Genomic DNA, 19,054 nt, shown 5'->3' on the forward strand with positions numbered 1-19,054 from the left:
ACTGTATATTATAAACAGTATCACATATTGCTGTACAACTTTAGTTTTTCTATACTGAAAATACTTTATTATGAAAGTAGCAAGTACAAGTAAATAGAAAAATGAGGTGGAAGGTTTAAAGATGAGCTCTTTTCTGGCTTTTATGGTTCTGAGATTCAATGATCTCATGAGTTAAGCCCTTGGGATTTCCTAAAATAAAGTGAATTCAAAATAAAGTAGAATTCAATCATCTTAAAGTAAATGGAACAAAAAGGCTTTACCCCAGGCTTGTTTCCATTCCTATTTATTCCAAATTCTGTATATTTAGCAAGTTTTGATACCTAAAGAAAACAAAGTAACATCTATTTAAATACAAACCACCTTTTCTGTGAGTAATAGATTTTATACATAATACAAGATTGGAATTACAGAGCCTGTGCCAAATGCTCTATGTAGGCAGTTTAACAAGGACTTCCTGTTACCAGCCAGCTCCAATGAAAATGATCTTCCTTTAATCTAAAGAATAGGCGGCTAACAGGCAAAACCGGATTCTCCAGGTGTGAAGTAAGCAATTTGTTCTTCTCATTTGATACTAACAGCAAAAGGACAACTTTATATCTAACTTATTTGACTTCAGTATTCAGCTTTCAATTACGTTAACTATATGAAAACCATACAAAAATGAGCCTGTGAACTATAAGATAGAGGCTTAAATAATTTGAAACGTTACAAGTAATTCAGCTGTTCTCTCAAGGGCAGGACTCCAACGCTGCAGGTGGAAAAGCAACAAAAAGAACAAGACAAAGGTAAATAAAACTACTTTTTTGTACTTTTCAATGCAAGCCATCCTTGGACTGAAGTGTGTGATATTTAAAAACAGCTCAACAGATAATTAAAGTTACTGGTTTGCTCAGATTTCGACCAGGTAACTGACCTGTTCATTTACACTGCTATATCTTGAATAAGGTTTGGGTTTAGAGCTCTTAGAAATAAACCAGTATAATAAAAATAAACTTTTTCTTGTAATTTTCTTTAAAAAATAACTTCTCATTTTAGAAACACTAGAACATCAGATCCTCTAAAGCTTAAAATGTTTTCTTTTGTAGACAGACTATAATTGTGAAAAGAAGCTTACCAAATGCATATATACATTGACACACATAATAATATTTGAAAAGTTAAGATAATTTTCTGTCAGATCTTAATTACCTCATTGTTGTTTCTGAAAATCTTTTATATTGGAAGAAATTAGAAAATACTTTTGTTGTAAAAGCACTACAGTAAAAATATCAAAGTACTCAGATTTTTAAAGTTTCAATATATTGAAAGTACCTAAATTATAAAACTTAATATAAATATGTTTGATTTGATGGTTCTAAAACTTAAGTCAGTACTGTTTAAATGCAACATATATATAGGTAGGTCTGATACATCCAGAATTAAGTAATATATAGAAGCTTTACCAAAACCTATTTTATTTTTTTATATTTCTTCAAAGTTATTTTATAATTCCTACCATGTTAGATCTTAATAAAGAGCCCATTTTCAATCAAAATAATAATGACTTTTAATAAGTGTTTTAAGGGTGGATTTGAAAGTTGGCTATGCTATATGTAAAACACATTATCTCCATGGCTATGAAGTTTTAAATTTAACATAAAAATTATTTCATGTATATACAGCTTAATGACATAAGTGAGAGTTCAAAATTATACCAGAGTCTTAAATAGTTAAACAAAAATGGTCTTATTGTTACATTAGGCAAGGTAATTTAACAACTTATTTACAACAAATAAGTAGAATAAAAGATCGCTGAAAAACTGCTTTTCAAAAAGATATCAGATAATTTAAGCTCTGAGAGAATATATGCAATTTGCAATATTTTTTTTTTAGTTTGCTTTCCATATTTAAGTAGCCAAAAAGGGGAGTTTTCCAGGAACAGCTGTTTTCACTCTGAAGGAAGAAAATGTTGTAAGTTGTCCTCATATATAAAAGCAAAAGAATACTCCATTTCATGTTGGATAAAAACTGGTTACATTTATTAAAATATTATATTGAATACAGTAACTACAGAAAGAAATTTCTTACTAAAAGAAATCTCTAAATCTGTAAATGTCTATCCCAGGGCATGTTTCTTAAAGCTTTAGGTAATTTTTATTCATATTTCTGTTTCTGGGAACACTCCCTGTTTATAATAGGGTGGAGAAACTTTTGAGTCATACAAGGTTTACTTTTCTATTTCCCAGAACAAATTGTCAAAGTGGATTACCATATTTATAAACTAGTCTTCTAAATGTCTTTTTGCAAATATCCGTTTACATCAAAGATAAGTCACAATTTAAAACTGTATAGCAACACAGTAAGCTAAACATACTGACAGAGGAGTCATTATTTGGATAGAAATCCTCCAACATGAAGAAAAATAAATTTAAGGTACAGAAAGATTATATATAATGGTACTCTCATCAATTTCATGCAGCCTAAGCAATTACACTCTATGGCTTCATGACCTCTGTCTCTTCCAACTTTCAAATTCTAATATGCTTAGAAGTCTGACTTTACCTAATTTCTAATATGAAGTTGTAAGATTAACAGGTTAAATTGTAAATAGTTATGCATGTACTCATGAGCACGTAACTACTAGAAAATGCAGTTTATATATAACATGTAAGTACACCTGAGTACATACATTAAGTCAATTTTTGGACAGATTAAGAAGAATTTAAGGAACATTCTGAACTATGTTAACTCTGTAAAGATAATCACCTGAGACTTTCAGTCAAGATATACAGATATTCCTCCCTCTTGCTACAAACATAGAAGAATGGGGCCCCTGGGTGGCTCAGTTGGTTAAGCTTTCAGTTCATGATTTCAACTCACATGATTTGTGAGATGGAGCCCCATGTCAGCCTCTGCACTAACAGTGCAGAGCCTGCTTGGGATTCTTTCTCTCCCCCTCTATGTCTCTGTCTCTTGTTCTCAAAATAAATAAAACACATTAAAAAAAAAAACCCATATAGATGTGTTTGATGTAATCTTAAGGGAAAAAAACACAAAATTTAAAACTACATAATTACATTTGAAGTAAGAAAGGGAATTCCAGATGCTAGAATTGAAGAGGCAACACACTCAGAGCCAAAATGGAAAGCAGGAATTAAAGCTAACTCCATGCAAATACTTTACCTTAGAGGCTGGGGTTTCAAATTTGTGCATAATAGGGGACTAAAACTGAGCTTCCTAAAGTAGTAAACTAGAAAAAAATAGAATATAGTTAATATACATATACAGGAAAATCTCTGTTGGACTTAATTCCAGGATTACAACAGGAAGTGAGGTATTCACTGAGGCTATCCACCAGAAGAAAAAAAAAAAAATCAGAGCCATATGTATTACCTGAGCTATAGAAATCTCTAGAGAAAAATCAAGTCCATATTTATACTACCAGGGCTAAGGAGGGCAAACTCCAGGGGGTGCTAGGAGTGCCAAACACAAAAAAATGGGTTAAAAATATATCCGTAATGCAGAGCACTCAGGGCATCCTTGTATCATATAATTACCTACTGAAGATAAACTACTGACAAAGATCACAAAATACCTTGCCCACTACCAGAAGAAACAGTCTGTGGCCACAACAAACAAAGGAATTTATTCCTAAGAAACCAGAAATAATCTAATAATTTAAAGTATCTTTAACACAAATATACTTTAAATGTTCAAAAGAAATACGCTATCACTCAAAAACATAAAATAAAACAAAACATTAAAAAGCAAAGACAGAAAAACATTGGGTTCATAAATGAAGATGAACACAGTATAAACTGTATCACTGCTTTTATATAAACATTATCTACTATAATACACATGCCATGATAATACAGCACTGAAAGGAAATCTGTTTTTCCTTTAATATCAGTAAAATATTGAGATCTACAGAAAAAAAAGATTTGAAATATTTACTTGTGTTTTTTTCTGGTAAAATTATTAACATTAATGAATAGAAAATACTACAAATATATTTTAAAGGATTTCTTGAAGTATGTTTAATTCAAATATTAAAATATAGTATGCCAGGGAACTGTTCTTTCAAGAACAGAAACCCAGAAAAAGACAACCTTTACAAGGGTGAGTGTCAAATGTGTTGGTTTCCAAAATCAGTGACAGTAAAATTTACTTTTCCAAAATCACTTTACAAAGGCATACTGTGTTACAACAGCAATCTGAAATATTCTATTCTTTAAAACATTTTTTCAAACTATGATGCATGAGGAAAAGGCTTGTGATGGCACCATTTATTTCTAAATAAAAAAAAAAAATCTACCAAGACACAAAAATGTTGGAGGGGGTAGTTTCAGGATTTGTTCTAAACCATGCAACCAAGGAGAAAGTGGGGGACCCTGCAGTTCTTGAGAACTGTGAAATTTAAGCATTGCCAAAAACTACTTAGCCATATATAAGCATTAAACAGGACTTAATTCTCATGAATATAAATTTGAGAATCTCTTTTGGTTTGGTCCCTACCATCCCCTTTCTAATCTGACTGTCTAATACTCAGTCTTTTCTTTTTCTCATATTATCAAGAATAAAAGTCAGGGTTTTTTTTTTTCCAAAAATAAAGTGCAAAAAACAGTATAACTATATACAGCATAGTATATGTATTGTACCTGTAAGAATTCATAGTAACAGGTTAGTAGAAAACAGAAATCTGTGTACATATATAGAAATGAAGTATTGCTCACTTCCTAATCTATCTTGTCTCGGCTTATGACCATGAGCTAAAATAAAATATAAGAATCCCTATTCTACATGCTACGAAGGATAGGTTTCAAAGTTTCTTGGAGACTATCTATAACATAAGTCTATGAGATAGAATTAAATCTTTTTCCTCTCCTAAACTGTAAAGTGCTTAATTTGGTATAATTATACTAAAGGTTATAATAAAAGTTTGATACAGATCAACTTCATTTAGGGTGTATTTCACTAGGACAACCCATTGCTAGTCACTATAGAATGCGGAAAACGAACAGATCTGCAATCAGGTAGGCCTGTATGTGAATGAGGCTCTGCCAATTTTTAGTTATATGGCCTCCAGCAAGTCACTTTACGTTTCAGACACTAAGAAAGTTAGCATTCAAATAAGGGGAATTTTAAAGAAAATAGAAAAGATAAAGCTTTTTTAAAAAATTAGGACCCTCCTTACCCCCCCCCAAAATCCTAAATACATCAATTTCTAGATTGAAAAGTCACTTAACTTACAGCAAATAAATGCAAAAAGATGTACCCCAAGTCATGTTAGTGTGAAATTTCAGAACACTGAGAATAAAAAGAAAAAGGCCAGGACATTCATGGAAGGAAGGGGTAAAAAAAGATCCTATTTAAACTGCCAGGAATTCTACAGCAGATTTTTTTTTTNAGCCACCCAGGCGCCCCCAGTCTACAGCAGATTTCTTAAGGGCAACAAAGAATTTTAGATAAAAATGCAGCAAGGTTTTCAAAATTCTATGGGAATATAATTTCCAAGTAAGAATTATATCTGCAGAAAAATCTATCATTCGGGTATTAAGGATAGAAATATAAATGATAATCACATTTATGTTTTAAAAGGAAACTATGGTATGCCCCCAAATCATGGGAATAAACCAAGAATAGAGATGAAGAACTAGGAATCGGGGGAGATAATACACAAGAAACGAGAAAAATATCCAAACATAGCAGCTGTGTGGTAAATCAGGTCATACTAGAGGATTTTAAGAAAGAAGCCTCAGAAGATGGAATAACAAAATGAAATAAAAGAAAATATATTTGAATATATTAAGAGGATAGTTTCAGTTCAAGTGGTGAGTTTTGAATGAAGTAGTAAGGCAATACACAAAATTAAGCCACTGAAAACCTGAGGTAATTAGTATTTTCAAGAGAAATATAAAAGTTACAGGGTTCTTTTTTTTAATAGTTTATTGTCAAGTTAGGTTCCATATAACACCTAGTGTTCATCCCAACAAGTGTCCTCCTCCATGCCCATCACCCCCCTTCCCCTCTCCCCCATCCCCATCAGTCCTCAGTTTGTTCTCAGTATTTAAGAGTCTCTTATAGTTTGCCACCCTCCCTCTCTTTAACTATGTTTTCCCCTTCCCCTCCCCTATGGTCCTCAGTTAAGTTTCTCCTGTTCCACATATGAGTGAAAACATATGGTATCTGTCCTTCTCTGCCTGATTTATTTCACTTAGCATAACAACCCTGAGTTCCATCCACATTGTTACAAATGGCCGGATTTCATTCTTTCTCATTGCCATGTAATATTCCACTGTATAGATAAACCACATCTTGATCCATTCGTCAGTTGTGGACATATAAGCTCTTTCCATGATTTGGCTATTGTTGAAAGTGCTGCTATGAACATTGGGATACAAGTGCCCCTATGCATCAGCACTCCTGTATCCCTCGGGTAAATTCCTAGCAGTGCTATTGCTGGGCCATAGGGGAGTTCTACTGTTAATTTTTTGAGGAACCTCCACACTGTTTTCCAGAGGGGCTGTACCAGAGGGGTTTACATTCTCACCAACAGTGTAGGAGGGAGCCTGTTTCTCCACATCCTCGCCAGCTTCTATAATCTCCTGATTTGTTCATTTTAGCCACTCTGACTGGCGTGAGGTGGTATCTCAGTGTGGTTTTGACTTGTATTTCCCTGATGATGAGTGATGTTGAGCATCGTTTCATGTGTCTGTTGGCCATCGGATGTCCTCTTTGGAGAAGTGTCTATTCATCTTCTGTCCATTTCTTCACTGGATTATTTGCTCTTCAGGTGTGGAGTTTGGTGAGTTCCTTATAGATTTTGGATACTAGCCTTTTATCTGATATGTTATTTGCAACTATCTTTTCCCATTCTGTCGGTTGCCTATTAGTTTTGCTGACTGTTTCTTTTGCTGTTCAGAAGCCTTTTATCTGGATGAAATCTCAATAGTTCATTTTTGCTCTTGATTCCCTTGCCTTTGGAGATGTGTCGAGTAAGAAATTACTGTGGCTGAGGTCAAGGAGGTTGTTTCCTGCTTTCTCCTCTAGGGTTTTGATGGTTCCCTGTCTCACATTCATTTTGAGTTCATTTTTGTGTATGGTGTAAGAAAGTCATCTAGTTTCATTCTTCTGCATGTTGCTGTCCAGTTCTCCCAGCACCATATGTTAAAGAGGCTGTCTTTTTTCCATTGGATACTCTTTGCAGCTTTATCAAAGATTAATTGGCCATATGTTTGTGGGTCCAATTCTGGGTTCTCTATTCTATGTCATTGGTTTATGTCTGTTTTTGTGCCAATACTATACTCTCTTGATGATCACAGCTTTATAGTAGAGGCTAAAGTCTGGGGTGGTGATGCCTCATATTTTGGTTTTCTTCTTCAATATTACTTTGGCTATTCAGGGTCTTTTGTGGTTCCATACAAATTTTAGGATTGTTTTTTCTAGCTTTGAGAAGAATGATAGTGTAATTTTGATTGGGATTGCATTGAATGTATAGATTACTTTGGGTAGTAATGACATTTTAACAATATTTATTCCTCTCATCCATGAGCATGAATGTTTTCCTTTTTTTGTGTGTCTTCTTGAATTACCTTCATAAGTTTTCTATAGTTCTCAGCATACAGATCTTTTATATCTTTGGTTAGGTTTACTCCTAGGTATTTTACGGTATTTAGTGCAATAAAGTCACAGGGTTCTTGATCTGTGCGATGGTTATATGGACGTGTTCACTTTATGAAAAATCATCAAACTAAACATTTTTATTTGGGGCATTTTCTGTATATGTGCAAATACTTCAACAAAAAGCTTTCTTAAAGTGAAAACACACATTTCCTACACTTATCCTAGAAGGCCTAGAACAATGAAAAAATTATCTGAGAAAGGAAATACAGCCATAGTACCTTATGTGACTCTGGTATATGTAATATTTGGGTAGTCATAATAATGTAAACACAGAATACTAACCAAAAATTGTGATATAACTATATTGAGAGGGAAAAATTGAGGGAAGGCTGGGGGTATAATGTGGTTAAACTATATCTTTCATAGCAGAGATACAATATAATATTTAAAACTGAAAAAGCAGAAATGCCTATGGAAGTAAATGACCTAGAAATAGAGAGTTTAAAAGTAACATACAGCTAAGGAGCTAGAAATAACTGCCTTCGAGAATGGGAAAGTGGAAATCAAGTGTGGTGGGGCAGGCAAGGGTCAGCTGTATATCTTTACATGTATTGAAGTGATTTGACTTCCTAAATTGTCTGTATGTGCTAATTTGAGGGGAAAAATCATATTTAAAAAGTCAATTAAAAAAGAAAAAGTCTACAGCTATACCAAAAATGACTTGACATCTTAAACACTAAGGGGAGGAGTTTATTGTCAGCATTAATAAGGTAATACCAGAGAAAGCATATAGATAAGGAAGTAATAACACTAAACCAAACAAAGAACAGTAGGGAGCTATTCAAGAGAAGTCATTAAGTAACTGACTTTATCATCAACCTCCCTCTACACCACAAAAAGAGGTTAGTCTTTATCAGAAATACATAGCAAATTATGGGTGGTAATTCTGCTTTCACAAAGTTGCCACATGAGAAAAAGTTTCTACAATAAATTCCCAATGTTTCTGAGTGCTTCTAAATATCTGCACCAGCATAATTATCACACATTTAATAAAATACTGAATACAAAAGAGCATATAGATGATCCCAGCTTTATGTAATATATATATTCTGGGAAATTTATATTATACATCTCACACTGGAAAAAGCAGTGGTCTAGAAGCCAGGAAATCTTGCATTATTTAACCCATTACTACTATTAGCAAACTCTGGGTAAGACATTTAACTTTTTTGATTCTCAATCTTCCCATAAGAAAAATGTGACAATTGATTAGTTAACTCATGAGGTTTCTTTCTGGAATCCCATTGCCTTGGCGCTCCATTTCCTACAGCCTGAGTAGATTCCCATGGCTCTTCATCTTCTCAACAGTTCTCATGGCTCGAATACCACCTTAGAGAAGATTTGTTTAATTGATCTATCAAGATCTAAAATTGTCTCATTTATCTGTTTAATTGTATATTGCCCATCTCCTGTCAGAGAATAAATTATTCCAGGACAGGTACTATTAAATAAATACTACCGTATTTAAAACTTTGCATATAGTAAGCCTCAACAATTATTTGAAAAAATGTCCGTCCTTTAAAACCAAAGGAATATTATTTGGAAATGGTTTAACTTTTTGTGCAATACAGGCCTCATTTCCACATCAATTGGGTCATCAATCAAGAATCTTGAACGTCTCCAGTGACAGCAAGCTTATTAACTCATGAAGCAGTTCACTCCATCTTGGGACAACCCCACTTATTTGAAAAGTCTTCTTTACACTAAATCAAACCTCTGTTCATGTAATTTCCACCCAGGTCTCTTGGACTAATGCCAAGAAAGTCTGAACCCTCTTATATATTCAGACTTAGGCATTTCAGAAAACATATGCAGATACTCCCTACAACTCTGTCATAGGACAAGTATTTCCATTCTTTTCAATAATTCTCCCTGTCTTGTCTCCCTGAGATTGTCACCCAATCTCATCCTTTCCATGATAGTTTGGAAATACCCAATTTTTGAATTTTTATCTACAAACATCAGAACTTAACACAGTACTTCTCTCATTTGCTTTGACTAGCATAAAGTCAGTGGAACAAATATCTTAGTCAATCTAGACATGACAATATTATTCATAAAAGCATAATTATTCTGATATAAAGCTCATAATCAACTAAAACTTCCAGTTATTTTCATCAGCACTGCTATGAACATAGGATCTTCCATTTTATAGATATAAATGTACTTTCTAAACAATTAGTTGCAATATTTTGCATCTGTTCTGGTTAAACATTTTTTTTTAACTTTTAGTATAGTGTTCTATGCTATTTTAATCTTTGAATCCCAACACTGTACTTGAAGATCTCTCCAAATTCTGTGTCATCAACATAATTGGTAAGTATGCCTTCTGTGACAACACCCAAATCATTGATGAAATATTTGCATAAACAGTATCAACCACTTATGTCCCATAGCATAACAGCATAACATTAGCAATACTGGCTGATTTTTTTTTTCTGGCTTATACTGATATTATGTGTGGTTCAATGAACTATTTGTAACTCCCCCAACAGCTTCTTATCTGCAAAAATATCATGAAAAGCATTATTAAATGCCCTTCTAAAGCCAAGATGTTCTATGAAAATAAAGCATTTTATTAACATAGATTGTCTTTTTAAATATATTTAGGCTTTTATTTAAATTCTAGTTAGATAACACACACACACACACACACACACACACTTCCGTAATTTGGAAGTAAATAATACTGTTATAAGCATAGAAGAGCATGTATCCCTTTGAATTATTATTTTAGTATTTATATATATTTTATTCAGTATACTTTATTTATAAATATATAAATATATATAAATTATATATGCATACGTGTGTGTATGCATATACATATGTACATATATATATAAATTAAATACACCAAATTTAATCCTGTGGATTACCACAGGATATGTCAATACTATCAGCACTCCAAAATAAGATTTTATATATTCTCATTTCTGAAACAATAACACTTAACATGAATTGACAGAAATTTTGTTCTAAGTCTGGATATCTTTGCAAAGGAATGCTAAGAATAAGAAGAAATCAACATAATGAAACCAAGAATATGCTTTCATAGTATACAATGGATAAAAAAACAATGCTATGTTAAATGTGTTAATCAATCTAGAAGTGTGATTAACAATCAATCGGAAATTATAAAGTAAATCCAACAGTATCTATATTGCTTCCATCTTTCCTATGGAATCTGCCCTGTCACTGTAATGCATATCTAGTAAATTATAGAGACCAAATTAAGTGGGAACAGTATCTTTAGTAATAAGGACATTTTCAAAGTACACTTTTACTCCTAAAAGTTGAAGATATGGTCAAATCTTCCATTTTAAGATATATCCTCCAGATGCACAAAAATCTATTAAGTGGCAGTATCATGAGACAGAACTACTTATTTTGGGGTAATTGTATCTTTATCACTGCTTTCTCAGCTATTTCACCCAACTGAACAGGACTCACAGTAGGCCCATAGGATATGCAGTATCTTATAAATTATTTTACGTTACTTTTCCTATTCAGTTATCTTTATGAGGAAATGCTTATTGATTTTTCTAATTTTTCAAACTCTTTTCAGAAAACTAGGAGGATTTTTCCTGAGAGACAAACATTAGCTATGTGAAGCCAATTGCTACTGAGAGAAAATGCCAAACTTTTCTTTGTTCAACACAATCATTTTTGCTTCTTAAAAGGAAACGGAAGATGAAAGACCGACTTCAAGAACTAAAGCAACGAACAAAGGAAATCGAACTCTCTAGAGACAGGCATGTGGTGGCTACAGAAGCAGAAGAACAAGGGGTGTTTTTGCAGCAAGCTGTTATTTATGAAAGAGAGCCGGTAGCTGAGAGACATTTACATGAGATCCAAAAGCTACAGGAGAGTATTAACAATTTGACAGATGATGTTCAAAAATTTGGGCAGCAACAGAGAAGTCTGGTGGCTTCAATGAGAAGGTTTAGTCTACTTAAGAGAGAGTCTAGCATTACAAAGGAGATAAAAATACAAGCAGAACACATTAACAGAGGTTTGGATGATTTAGTAAAACAAGTTAAAAAGTCAGAGGCTGAAAATGGTCCATCATCAGTGGTGACAAGGATACTTAAATCTCAGCATGCTGCTATGTTCCGCCAATTTCAGCAAACAATGTTTACATACAATGACACATTAGCAGCAAAGCAAGAGAAGTGCAAGACATTTATTTTCCGTCAGCTTGAAGTTGCTGGAAAAGAAGTGCCTGAAGAAGAAGTAAATGATATGCTTTATCAAGGCAAATGGGAAGTTTTTAATGAAAGCTTACTTACAGAAATCACTATCACTAAAGCACAGCTCTCAGAGATAGAACAAAGACACAAGGAACTTGTTAACCTGGAGAACCAAATAAAGGATTTAAGGGACCTTTTCATTCAGATATCTCTTTTAGTAGAGGAACAAGGAGAAAGCATCAACAATATTGAAATGATAGTGAATGGTACAAAAGAATATGTTACCACTACTAAAGAGAAATTTGGATTGGCTGTAAAATACAAAAAAAGAAATCCTTGTAAGGTATTGTGCTGTTGGTGTTGTCCATGCTGTGGCTCAAAATAAAGAAACTATTTCAGCCATTTTTTCAAGTTTTAGAATGAAGGATCTCCCGTATTTCAGCGTCTTTCTTCATTTTACAGATCCATTCACATACCTTCATCGTATCTGTAGCCCTTATCTGCTAGAAGAACAGAAACTTCTGCAGTCAGGGACAAAACAAGTCATTTATTAAACCAAAAACAGTATAGCTAGTTAACTTTAAACTCACAAGTTAACTACTGAAAATGAGATCAATGATCTTCCGTTTCTGTTCAGGGATCAAGCTCTATAATATATTTTTGTAACTTTTAATGCCTTAACAAGATGAATGTCAGTAAGTGACAACTGCCTAACCAATCCTTCTGGCTCATTTGAGAGCATTTCAGTGGTTAATAACTGTATGAAACAAGACCTCAAAGGGGCGCCTGGGTGGCTCAGGGCATGATCTCTCCGTTCGTGAGTTTGAGTCTCGTTTCAGGCTTTGGGCTCAGAGCCTGGAGCCTGCTTCGGATTCTGTGTCTCCCTCTCTCTCTGTTCCTCCCCAACTTGCAGTCTGTCTTTCAAAAATAAATAAAGATTACAAAAAAAAATTAAAAAATAAAAACAAACAAGACTTCAAAGAATGCGGTGTTAAAGCAAAATCAAACCAGAAACTGTGTCAAATCTTTTATGCTCAGATGGGTAAGTTAACTCCGTAGTGGTCAACAAATCATGGAAAAATCCAGCTACGTATTAAAGGAAGAATCTGGTTGGTAACTGAGAGCTGAATCTAGCTTAAGGCCTAAGAAAGTAAGACACTGTTTTCCTGAACTTGGGTCCATTCAGGACACTGTATTACAGATTAGGAAGGTTGGCAAAGAAAGTAAAAAACAAAAGCATTTGCATTCTCGAAAGTTTCTCTATCACTTTATGGTGAAGCTAAGAGCACTGCTCTAGAGGCTAGGGATATAGTCTGAACTCACACAGGGACACAGTTTTGGAATTCACATTTTAATGGAGAAAGCAAGTAACAAATACAAATATTAGATACTGTTAAGTTCTTGGCAGAAACTTAACATTGAGAAACTGACTGTTGGCATGGCTTCTTTTGGTTGGTGGTCGGTGAAGGCCTCTCTGCAAGGGAATATTAAGTGAAGATTTAAATGATGAGGACAAGGAAGGGTATATCCCAGGCATAGTACAAAGAGGATGATATTACTCTGCTTAAAGAAAAAATCAGCAGTACAGCTGTATCATAGTAAGAAAGAGTAATGAGGTAAGGGATAAAGAAAGGTCTGCAGGCGCTAGATTTAAGGCTTTGTTGGCCATGTAAGTTGGAAGTGTGCAGCAAGTGTAATAAATGCAAAGCCCTCAGACTGTCTCTAGCCTGAAAATAATGTTCTATAATTTATATTTGAGAAAAATCATTTTGTCTGCTGTATGTGGGTTAGAATGGATTCGAGGCAGATGAGTGGAGGACAAGCATGCAGGTATAGAAAACCACCAGAAGGCTAACGCAGCAATCCCAGTAAGAGATGGTAGAAGTTGGAGCACCTAGGTGGCTCAGTCGGTAAAGCGTCCAGCTTCAGCTCAGGTCATGATCTCAGGGCTTGTGAGTTCAAACCCTGCAGCAGGCTCTGTGCTGACAGCTCAGAGCCTGGAGCCTGCTTCAGATTCTGTGTCTCCCTCTCTCTCTGTCCCTCCCCTGCTCATGTTCTGTCTCTGTCTCTCAAAAATAAATAGATGTTTTAAAAAAAGAGATGGTGGAAGCTTGGCCTAGGATGGGAGTGGAGGTGGTGGTGGGGGTAGTGGTACTAACACTTGAGATGAATAAAGTATGTGTTATGTGTCAGCATTGTCCTAATAATTTTTACAATTTTCCCCACAAAACACTGAGGTACAGTTGCTTAAGTAACCTTCCAGGTCACAGAAATTGAGAGAATCAGAATTTGAACCCAGGCTATCTGATTCCAAAGCCAGTTCTTAGCTACTATATACTATATTAAGTGGTGATGAAAAAAAAAATAGACTAACTTGTGATAGATTTAATAGCTAGAATCTACAAAATACTGATTGGATGATGGTATCATCAGGGAAAAGACAAAGATGAGGATTTCAGAATTGGGAGTAAAAAGGAAATCTATAATTCTATTTTGACCAAGATTACCTGAGATTACTATAAAATGTGCAAGTGGAGGTTTCTAAGATATTAGCTATATCAGTAGGAGCTCTTGGAAGAGGTAGGGCTAGAAGTACAGATTTGGGACATCTAGGCAAATAAACAGCATTTAAGGTCAGATGATTTTATTTATTTATTTTTTATTGTTTTATTTTTTAGAGAGAGTAAGGGAGAGGTAGAGGGGAAGGGGGAGAGAGAGGGGCTAGTGAACGGATCTCAAGCAGACTCTATGTGCAGTGCAGAGCCTGACACAGGGTTCGATACCATGACCCTGGGATCATGACCTGAACCTAAATCAAGAGTCAGAGGCTCAACCAGGTGAGCCAATCAAGCACCCCAGAGGTAGGTAATTTTAGAACGAAGTTACCTGAAAGGTTTGTAGGTGTGAAAAACTAGATACCCTAAAAAGAGCCTGTGGTTTTCAAAATTTCCACCTAAAGCGGAAGAGTTAATAAAGGGGATTGAGAAGAAACAATTAATGAAGTAGAAGGAACACCAAAAAAGTGTGCTGCAATGTAAAGTGTAAAAAGGAGAAAGTTGAGGAAAGAGTCAACCTGAGGTAAAATAAGAACAGCAAACTGACAATGGATTTGGCAATGTGAAGACAATACGTTGACTGCAACATGAGCCATTTCAAGGAACTGTAGAGATAGAAGCATAAGTGGAGTATGTTGAAGAAAGAAAGCGTAATGAAGTATAGCAGCCACCACAAAGTACTCTTTCCAGCCATGTGAATAGAGGAGTGTGAAAAGGAATTAACGGCTTGAGAAAAATGCAGGGTCAAAAGACTCCGTATACTTAAAGTTAAGAAATCCAAGAGCACATCCTGCTAATGGGAACGATCCATACTGGCAAACTCTTGACACAAGAAAGGGAAGGGATTATATGCAAAAGTAGACAGGGTTGGGATCTGTAGCACAAATGGAGCAGCTGGCCTTGGATGGGAGCAGAAGCACTTTTTCCATATTATAGACTCGAGAGAAGGCAATATTTAGGAATAAAGGCAGATAGTTGAGCAAATTTGCTAAATGAAAGAATTCTTACATAACAGTTTCTACTTCTTTAAAGAACTATGAGGCAAAATTATTAATTGAAAGCACAGTGGAATTGAGGGAGAACAGGAATATACATATACATTACTTCCTAACACTATACAATAAATTTTAAATTTAAAATCTAAAGAAATTGAAGACCTTTCTGCTGTGTCAATTGTCAAGTATTACTGGAAAAAAAAGATGTTTCATCTATGTCAGCTCCAAATGTTTAAAGAACTTTATAAAAAAGATAAATTTAGAACCAATGATAAACTCTCTACCTAATCAGGTGGTGATAAATTTCTTCTGTCCCTTCTCAAGTTGCACTATATCCTTTTATCTATTACCTTACTGATACTGGTTTATAATTGTTCCTAAATTGTTTATCATGGAAACTGAGAACATTAAGTATTATTTAATATTCACTAGCATAATTGTATCCCAAAGGATTAGTAAAACAGTAATTTTCTATTAGTATTTATATCTGCACATAGTGCTTTTAAAGCAAGACTTAAGCACAGAAGGATTCATGGCAAAACAATATATCACATGTATCACATATAGTTTTCATGGTTACATTTTTAAACCAATTAGAATCACCTTGAGAAGTCTGGCTGGCTCAGTCAGTGATGCACTGGAGTGTGACTCTTGATCTTGGGGTTGTGAGTTGAACCCCCATGTTTGGTGTAGAGAAGGGCGCCTTGGGTAGCTCAGTCAGTTAAGCATCCAACTCTTGATTTCGGCTCAGGTCATGCTCTCAGTTTGTGAGATCAAGCCCTGTGTCGGGTTCTGCACTGACAGCACAGAACCTGTTTGGGAATCTCTCTCTCTCTTTCTCTCTCTCTCTCCCCTCCTCTGCCTCTCTCCCCAGCCCATGTGCACATGTGTGCCTTCTCAAAAATAAAGAAACAAAAATAAAATCTTAAAAAAAAGAATCACCCTAACCAAAGCAACAAAAAAAACTGGATACTTAATTGGTTGCTGAATATTTTGTATATTTTATTCACACACTTACTGGGCACTAAAAGTATTTCTTCCCTTAAAATTATTACCTTAAAGTAAAAAATTACTAAGCATTGAAGGCACAATATTAGAAAATCTGGTAAAATTACTATGAGCACTTAGGCTCATATTCTCACCTACTAAACTTGTCATTTTCTGTAATCAAAAGCTTCATGTAGCCTGAATTCATATGATGAGACACTTTAAAAGCTCTCCTAATTCATCTCCATCCAGACACAGCATATCATCAACAATAACTATTCATATTCATCATCAATCACATTTACAAAGCACTAGTAAAGCACTGCCCTAGCTGCTTTAAATATATCATTTGAAATTCTCATGACAACACACTTCCTAAAATCCTTATTTACAAGTGTAGACGCGGAAACTCAGAAAGAGCAAGTAACCTACCCTAGACATGTCAGACTTCAAAGCCCACGCCTTCCCCTACACCAGTAGACTCAACTTTTGCTGTGTATCAGAATGATCTGGAGAACAAGTGAAAAAAAAAATCCCAGAAGCATTTCTTGGTCCCACCTTCAAAAATTTTAAAGGTCTGTGCTGGTACTGATGCAGGTGGTCCCCAGGAAACATATTGCTAACAACACTGCCAACACGTTTCTCTTTGTTATATTGTTTTTAAATAAAGTGTGTTCCAGAGGGGAGGGCAAGGATGGGACCTTCTGAAGGCTCCTTTTGCATAAATTATCTAGGAAGTCAACCAGCTGAGAAACTTTACTATAAACTAAAACTGCTATGAGTGAAGCTGGATGCCATTAGTGACAAAAGGAAGATTCTGGTAAGGAAGTATCTGGGTGAGTCAACAGTTAAATAAGGTTGATGAAGATAACAGCTTGGTAAGTTTCCATTGAAAAAGGAGAAATCCCAAGCCAAGGGGCCCTATACATACAGTGGGTAGGTTTTCAGATGGTAAAAATAGAAGATTAAAGGACTCACCACTATATCTAAGGCTCAAGGAATTAAGAGACATAGGTAGCCCATTTATTATGGGCTTATTATTATTAAACCTTTATTATGTAAAGGTCTAATGTCATAAAAGTGCATTTTACTCAAATTCTAATGACAGTATTAAATAACCCATAACCTAAGTTAATTTATAAGCACTTATAATAAAGACTATGACTCAAAGAAATTTGCAAACTAATGTTTCCCTATAATACTGTCTAGAAAAAAAAGTGACTCAAGCTGGCATAGAAAGGTTGGAGACAAAAACCTTCTACTGGAAAAGTAATAATAAAACCCTGGTTATTTTTCCTCCTAATATGGAAACTCACTGTCATGGTTTTTAACTTTTTTGGTCATGAAATCCTTTAGGAATTTGATGAAAGCTAGGATCTGCTCCCAAGAAAAAATGTCCATGCACTCAGAATCATTTATTTGATTTCAGAGGGAGGCCATCGTTGGTGCAAAGACCCCTGGGTCAAAAAATTCTTTTTTATTGAAATGTTCATAACACCTAGTAAGATCATATCAGAGATATTATGTTTTCTTCCCTGAGTGAAATGCCTCTATATTTAGCACTTCTGTTGCACAGCATCTAATTCACAAGGTTTAGCCAAAAGTTAAGTTAGGTCATATAACTCCACAGAAAAGCTGACTGTATGTAATGAGAAAGTGGTATCTTTCCAAGAGTTCAAGTGTGCTAGTAGAATTGTTATTATCCTGGGAGAAAAGTTTAGCTTTGGATCTCCAGTGTTATTCCAGTTTTAAGTATTAAGAGATTCAACCATAAAAAAGGAAAGCTTCAGCTCAGTTCTTTCCACAAGTAATCAACAAATACTGCTTTGTATTATTAACAAAAAATTTCTAGTGGGTGTTGATCTTAAATTTTGGGATTACTGCTGGAAGGGGATGGGGGACAGGTAAAATAGGTGAAAGAGATTAAGAGGTTAAAACTCAGCTGTAAAATAAATAAGTCATGGGGAGGAAAAGTACAGCATTGGAATACAGTTAATAATGTTATAGTAAGTGTATGACAGATGGTAACTACACTTAACATGGTGAGCATTTTGTAATGTATATATAATTGTTGAATCACTATGTTGTACACCTGAAACTAATTTATATGTCAATTATCTTTCAACTAAAGAAGAAATTGGAGATTATGTTGATTCCAGTGCTATTCATACACCTACAAGAGTTATTTACTTTTTTCTATTGAAAAGGTCTTCATCTGTTCAGAGTATCTAATTTTAGTTTTTTAAAAATTAAGTTATAAACTGTTAAAGCAAGAGTATAGAGGGGTACATGAGGGTAGATAATATAATTCATACTTTAGCTCATTAGAGTATAGGTTAAACTCTATTATAGCTATGAGAGTAAAAGGAACACTTTCTAAGTAAATAAATAGGTTAACATGATTACAGAGTAGAAAGTTTGAACAGCATTTGTTTTCTTCTTAATTTTTTTTTAATTTATTTTTGAGACAGAGAGAGACAAAGCATGAGCAGGGGAAGGGCAGAGAAAGAGGGAGGTACAGAATCTGAAACATGCTCCAGGTTCTGAGCTGTCAGCACAGAACCCGATGTGGGGCTTGAACCCACAGGCCACCAGACCATGACCTGAGCTGAAGTCAGGTGCTTAACCGACTAAGCCACCCAGACACCCCAAATAGTGT

The 19,054-nt window shown here is 34.7% G+C and overlaps 2 protein-coding genes across 6 annotated transcripts in view; one reads left to right on the forward strand and one right to left on the reverse strand.

Moving 5' to 3' along the window:
* Positions 1-19,054, reverse strand: part of ARL13B (ARF like GTPase 13B) — a 69,910-nt gene that overhangs the window by 25,839 nt on the left and 25,017 nt on the right. The window lies entirely within an intron of this gene.
* Positions 11,359-12,243, forward strand: STX19 (syntaxin 19). Its single transcript, XM_077774824.1, has one exon. The coding sequence runs from the start codon at positions 11,359-11,361 to the stop codon at positions 12,241-12,243; it is 885 nt and encodes a 294-aa protein (XP_077630950.1).

Source organism: Crocuta crocuta, unplaced genomic scaffold (assembly GCF_008692635.1).
Source record: "Crocuta crocuta isolate KB4526 unplaced genomic scaffold, BGI_CrCroc_1.0 scaffold6, whole genome shotgun sequence".
Classification (NCBI taxonomy): Eukaryota; Metazoa; Chordata; class Mammalia; order Carnivora; family Hyaenidae; genus Crocuta; species Crocuta crocuta.

Coding starts and splice junctions, on each gene's coding strand:
- STX19 (XM_077774824.1), top strand. CDS start 11,359: ATGAAAGACCGACTTCAAGAACTAAAGCAACGAACAAAGGAAATCGAA.